At 32.7% G+C, this 6,979-nt stretch overlaps 1 protein-coding gene across 1 annotated transcript; it reads left to right on the top strand.

The window, feature by feature from the left end:
* Positions 1-5,363: 5,363 nt before the first annotated feature.
* Positions 5,364-5,765, top strand: LOC106331066. The gene has a single exon (XM_013769419.1). It carries the CDS (start codon positions 5,364-5,366, stop codon positions 5,763-5,765), a length of 402 nt encoding a protein of 133 aa, XP_013624873.1.
* The last annotated feature ends 1,214 nt before the right edge of the window (positions 5,766-6,979 follow it).

Raw genomic sequence — 6,979 nt, 5'->3', positions numbered from 1 at the left:
AGTACTTTTTCGTAAAACCTGTTACGTTTACTTTCGAAAGTTACTTTCTATGACATGATCTAATTATATGAAGGATTTTCTGCGTAAGTAACGGGCGACCGGTTTTTACGAATTTAGCAAATTGACGCGACATATGGAGATGTCAAAATAACGATCTTTCCGCAGATTTTTGAGAAACGTTTCCACTTTTGTTTTTATTCTTCGGTGAAAGTTTCTTTGAGTCGCTCATGGATTTTTACCAAAGGTTATTTCACCGAGATCTAGTTGCGAAACATTTTTCCAGGTTTTTTGAATGAATCAGTTAAACAGCGATAGACTTAGTCGACGAGCGGGGAGGACTTGTTCTCTTTGTCGTATTTTCTGTTACTTTTGTTCTTGATTTTGCTTTGTCGTAAATGTTTTTGTTGTTTTTCTGTGAGTCGATTGGTTCAACGGAAAATGAGAGCGATGCTTCGATGCCTGAAGATTTCTCGTATAATGACTCTTATACGAAATTTGTTTTATCAATTCGGAAAAGATCTTTATGACTTCAGCAAATCATTGACTTTCATTCTGAAGTTTGGCGGAGGTTTTCTAAACGAATGATTGTGTGACGACACGTGTCCTTTAAATAATTATATTACAGTGTGTTAGTAGTCTTGTGGGAACCGAAATTCGCACTGTCGATTTCCGTTTAAATAAGGAAACTAGGAAAACCTCCAATTTCCCAGAGGTCCCGGATATCTGCTAATACCACACGCCAAGCAATCAGAACACAATAATAACAACGATAAAGTATAAGAAATCGAAAAGAGAGCAAAGTAGATCTTATTCCGAATTCGCGTTTGGGCGTTACAACAAGGTAAGAGCCTGGGCTACGAGAGCTGTCGGCGAGATTCCTAGTTCTAAAACCCTAAGACGGCAATAACCTAGTTGAGTCGCAGCTCGAATAACAAAAACGGAAATATTCCTAATTACTCTAAGTGCTAAGTTCGCTCTGAGAAAAGTCCTCCTCCATGCCTCTCGCCTAGGACTCCTTATATACTAGCTCCTTATATACATGAAATGGGTTCGTTACGGTCTTCGGGAGATAGCATCGAAGGGTAGACGAGAACGCATGGACTAATGTCGTATCGACGTTCCGGAAGAGCTCGGTCTCTACGTAGCGACCGAACTTTGGTTCGAGCTTGGTCGCTACATAGCGACCGAGATTTGGCTCGAGCTCGGTCGCTACGTAGCTACCGAGCTTTGGCTCGAGCTCGGTCGCTACGTAGCGACCGAGCTTGGCTCGAGCTCGGTCGCTACGTAGCGACTGAGCTTGGCTTGAGCTCGGTCGCTACGTATCGACCGAGCGGAACACGCGTTCGGTCGTTGCGTAGCGACCTTTTTTGAGCTCTTGTCAAATGTCTCGTGGTTCCTCCGCAAAGCTTTTCGTAAGAAAGAATCTATTTCGAAAAGGTATTCGTCGAAGAAAGTTCTCATTTTCTTCTTCGGACATTTTGAATGTTAACACCGTCGTAACCGTTTTTGACCCCAACAAAGACATACTCGTATTCTGCGGGGATTTGGACGTTAACTTTATCGTAGCCGTTTTCGACCCCAACACCTAGCGACCGAGCTTCGGTGAGAGCTCGGTCGCTACGTAGCGACCAGCTTGTGCGCTGGTTGCTACGCAGCAACCTTGTTCGAGTCTTTCTCCGATTTCTCGTGAATGTGTTTTTTCCGCAAGATTCTTCGTAAAAATAAATCTTTTTTGAAGATTTATTTTTCGTAAAAACGTTCATGCCGATTTTTACGGACTTTCAGACATTGATTCCGTCATGACCGATTTTGACCCCAACAAGTCTGCTTCTGCATTTTGTTGTTTGAAGTATACACCTTGAAACTTATTGCAAATTTTTTTGATTAGTTTTACTCTTCAAACTTCTTAGGAATTTTGTACAGATTTTCTCCTTCTCACATGTGTGTTTCCCATTTTACACATTAATTTTTGTTTGATTAGAGTATCTTGTGAAAAAATTGATAGCTAACAAAAATTAATAATATCATACAAGTGAAACACAACTAAAAAATAATACAATGTTTATAGATTATGCATCATGTAATTATTTACAAATGAATATTTTATTATGCAAAATTATTAAAAAAAAATTATTAAAAAATATTTTTGAGTGCGTTTGATTTTTCATAATCTTGATGCCTAAAATTAAGCTTGGAAAAGAGTATCTGCAAAGAAAGATAAAATTATGACAAAAACATAAGATAAAAAAGTTAAATCATATTTTAGTAGACTTTTTTATTAAGTCTACTTAAAATTTATGGTTTAGTAGACTTTAGTTGAAGCCTACTAGCCATGACTTTTAAGTAGACTTCAATTGAAGTCTACTCTGTCAGAAAAATTTTAGATCTGAAAATATATACATTAAAAATATGAAAATGAGCTTAGATCTAAAAAAATTTAGAAAATAGAATTTATAAGACAAAAATAGTAGTAAATTAAAAACATAAAGTTTGAATATGTAATTTTATTTAAATATAAATACAAAACACTTATTTAAAATCTATAGATGTAAATCTTACATTTTTGGATGGAGAGATAACAACCATGGATGAAAATACCTGCAAAATAAGATAAAATTATTAACAAAACATAGGAAAAAAGTTGAAATCATATTTTTGTAGACTTTCAATGAAATCTGCTAAAATTAGTGGTTTAGTATACTTTTTTGAAGTCTACTAGCTTTAGCTTATAAGCAAACTTCATTAGAAGTCTACGTTATCTAATAATTTTCAGATCTGAAAAAAATCTGTACATTTTGAAATGTGAAAAATAGTTTTAAATCTGAAAATCCTTCAAAAATAGAATTTGTAAGATAAAATAATAGCAAAGTAAATGCACAGATTTTGAATCAATAACTATATTTGAATATATGAACATATAAATACACATTTAAAATCTATAGATTTAAAACTTACATTTTTAGAGGAGAAGATGAAAACCATGAATGATAGTACCTATAAAAACAAGGTAATATTGTGAGGAAGACATAACATAAAAATATAAATTTAAAATCCATAGATCAAAAACTTACACTTTTAGAGAAGATTAAAACCATAAATGATAATACCTACAAAAACAAGATAATACTGTGAGAAACACATATCATAAAAACATACATTTAAAATCTATAGATCTAAAACTTATATTTTTAAAGGAGAAGATGAAAACCATGAATCATAATACCTAAAATAACAAGTTAATATTGTGAGAAAGACATGAGAGAGTTTTAGAGGAAAAAGAGAGAAATGAGAGAATTTTAGAGAGAAGGGAGAGAGTTTTAGAGAGAAGTGAGAGAGTTTTAGAAACTAGTGCAGCCATTTCAGAGAGAGATTGTGTAAATTTCATTTATATAGGGAGACAAAAGTTGTAACTAGTTTAAAATTTACGACACTGTGAAGTCTACTAAAATTAAATTTGGTTAAAATTAACTTGGTTAAATCTGGTTAGGTTAAATTTGGTGGGAGTAGACTTCTTTATCAGGTATTTTGGATTTTTGAATATTTCTAACCTTCATATTAACCCTTATATTAATGATTAGTTTAAGGTTTCACAAAAAATATTTGTGTACATTTTTAAATTAATTTATAATATCAAATTACGATGTAGACTTGTATTGATGTTTAGAGATATGTAGACTTTCATTTTTACGTGTAGACTTACTAAGGACAAAATTGTAAAATAACTTTCTGATTTTTTGTTTAGTCATAAGGGTTATATAGTACTTTCACTACCTTTTTAGGTTGGTTTTACATATGATTGAATATAGGGTCTACTTTTATGGTTAGAATCAATATTTGGGTTGGTTTTGGCAAAAACCCCTTTTTATTTTGTGAATTATTTTTGATAAAGCATACTATTTAAGTAAAATATTAAGTTTATCTAGGTAATTTGATAAAATAATATAAAAAGTGTAAGTCATAATTAACACTTAAAAAACTAAAAGTAAAAAAAACATCCAATAGTATTAATTCTAAAATATTTTTAGCTCATAAAAGATAGTTCAATTTATGTTATTGAAATTGTTTTTAATCATATGAGAAAATAGCTTGATATAAAAAACATTTCATTACTTTTTTTATCTATACACACATATTATGTTATTTAAGATTATTTTCCAAATGAATATATTATATTTTAATATCAGGATTATTTTTGTGAACTTTCCTTTTTTTGTGAAATCATATTATTTATAATGTATATTTTCGTTTAAAATTATGATTATTTTGTTAATAAATGTTTGTTTTATTATAGATGTTATTTGGAAATAATATAAAAAGGAAAAAAAAATTAACACTGGATAATTATGCTATTACAAAAGAAACAAAAAATTAGATAATGGTAATTTTATTTAATATTTAAAATCATTAAGGATACATGTTTAATTGACTGTCGTAAGAATTAACGTGAACGCGCCAAGTAAGAGCATCTCCAAAAGACATTCTATAACTTCAAATATGAAGTTTTTGCTCTACAAAAAGAAACTTCAAAATTCAAATTTGAAGTTTTGAGTAGTGAAACTCTATATTTGAAGTTTCACTTCTCAAAACTTCAAATTTGAAATTTCATACTTTTATTTGCATTTTGGTCCCTATAATTACACATCAAATTTAGAGACCCATGGCTGAGCTCTACCTCCCAAGAGAGACCAATGGGCCCAACGAATGAACATCTACTAAACCTCAAAGTCGCAGAACTGATGATGGCTGAATCATGCGAATGGGACCTGCGCAAACTACATCTCTTTGTACCTGACTATGCTGAGAAAATCAAATGCATTAGACCGAGCCAAACCGGGGCTCCAGATAAGCTTATCTGGCTAGGAACAAAGACGGGGGAATACTCCACCAAATCAGGGTATTATTCTGAAGTGAATAGGGAAGAGAATGGAGCCTCTGGACTGAATGGAGGACCTGTTAACTGGAAGAAAAATGTATGGGAGCTTAATTGTGTACCGAAGATCAAAATGTTTGCTTGGAAACTCCTAAAGGGTGCTCTCCCTGTTGGGGAACGGCTTCTGGACTGACATGTCCCAGTCGATTCAAGATGTAAAAGATGTGGAGAATCTGAATCTATTATTCATCTTTTCTTCCAATGTCAGTATGCTAGAAAGGTTTGGCGCCTCGCTCCTTTCACTACCGAACTAGAAATTAGCGGAATGATAGATTTGGTTGACTTGTGACCATTGCTCTGCTCTAAACGATGTCTGCCTCCTGCTGGAATTACTTCGAAATCCCTGGCTCTCTGGATCCTCTGGAGCATATGGAAGACCCGTAATAAATTTGTATTTGAAGGATTCTCATGCACTCCCGAAGACTCTCTATCAATGGCGATAACTCTGGCCCGAGAATGGGACTCAAACCAGGCCCAGGCTGGTTCTCATAAAGCGACGAGAGCACAGGCCCCACCCCAATATCCGCAGGACGCGACTATTGTAAGATCAGATGCAGCTTGGTCCCCCCTTGGTACGATGGCGGGGCTGGGATGGGTGCTCCTCTCACCCTCTTCCCAGCGGCCTTTCCACAAACGGGTGGCTGTGGTGAACTCGGCCCTCATGGCAGAGGGCTTAGCTCTACTTGAGGCCGTTAAATCAGGGACAAGTGAGCATCTGAAGATGGTGGTGTTGGAGTCAGACTCTGTCCATTTGATCAGGTCCTTGAAGACCGGCTCTTGCATACCAGAGCTCTATGGAGTGGCTGCAGATATCTTATCCTTTGCATATGTCTAAGATTCTGTTGTATTTTCTTGGATTTCTCGGGAGAGAAACACCCTAGCTGATCGTTTAGCAAAGTTCGCTTTGAATGTATCTGACAATATGGTGGTTGATGAAGCTTTTATGGCTTCCAACTAACCTTTCCCCTTTTAATTAATATGAGTTTCAAAACAAAAAATTACACATCAAATTTATAATTCTTAAACAATTTCTCGTTTATCGTATTAATCCTAAAAAAATTCATATCCCATAAAAAAAATCAATTTTTTTTATAAATTTTAGTTTTACACATAAAATTAAATAAATATTTAAAATAAGATTAAAATATTGTAAAACTAGATTTAGACAACAAAAATACAAAAGAAACTTAACAACAAAAATCTTTTCAAAAATTACATGAAGACATAATTATTATTCAAATTTAAATATTACAATACTAGTAGTCTTGTAAATTTGATCCAGAACCTCCAAAATCTCCAAAATGTTGTCCAAACAAATTTTGTGTAACCGAAGATGGCTGTTGTTTTGATGTCTATTACGTACGGCTCTTTTTTATCAGATCGAATGTATTCACTGAGTTTTGATATCATCGATAGAAGTTAAGTTTTTTAGCAATATTTATTTTCCTCTTTTACTTTCTTGTTCAGATCTAATGTATTTACACGTTTAAGATCACTTGATTTCAACAATACTTAGTTGGTGATCTACAAATTAAAAAAAATAAAGAGAGTCATTTTTTTACTTAGAAATACACTAGTTGATCACATATGCACTACGAAAATAGTTTTATGGAATAATATGGTATTTTCTTGAAGTTTAATATTAATTATGTTATTTCTATTTAAAATTTGTATTTTAATATAACATTTTATTAGTTAATACTGTTGTAATATTTTTATATATGTGATTAGTTATTTACAAATTTTTATGAATTTAAATTAATTATGACAAATATAAGGACCATAAGATAAAATACAAATAGTTTTGAAGTTAAGTTTGAAGTTTTGCTTTTCGAGAAAAACACTTTTAAACTTCAAATATAAAGTTTTGGAATCTTCATAATAGAGTGTCTTTTTGGAGAAGCTCTAAGAAACTAACTTTTCAAATAATATTATAGAGATTCTCCCAAAATTTAAGTGCCCGAAATCAAAAAATGAATTTATATTGGTTCTTTACTGATTTCAAGCCTTGTGAATGATTGATATGTAGTAACAACAAACTCAACTTAG

The sequence above is a fragment of the Brassica oleracea genome, chromosome C3, assembly GCF_000695525.1.
Source record: "Brassica oleracea var. oleracea cultivar TO1000 chromosome C3, BOL, whole genome shotgun sequence".
Lineage (NCBI taxonomy): Eukaryota > Viridiplantae > Streptophyta > Magnoliopsida > Brassicales > Brassicaceae > Brassica > Brassica oleracea.
Note: the sequence above shows the minus strand (reverse complement) of the source record. Positions and strands in the feature narration are given on the sequence as shown.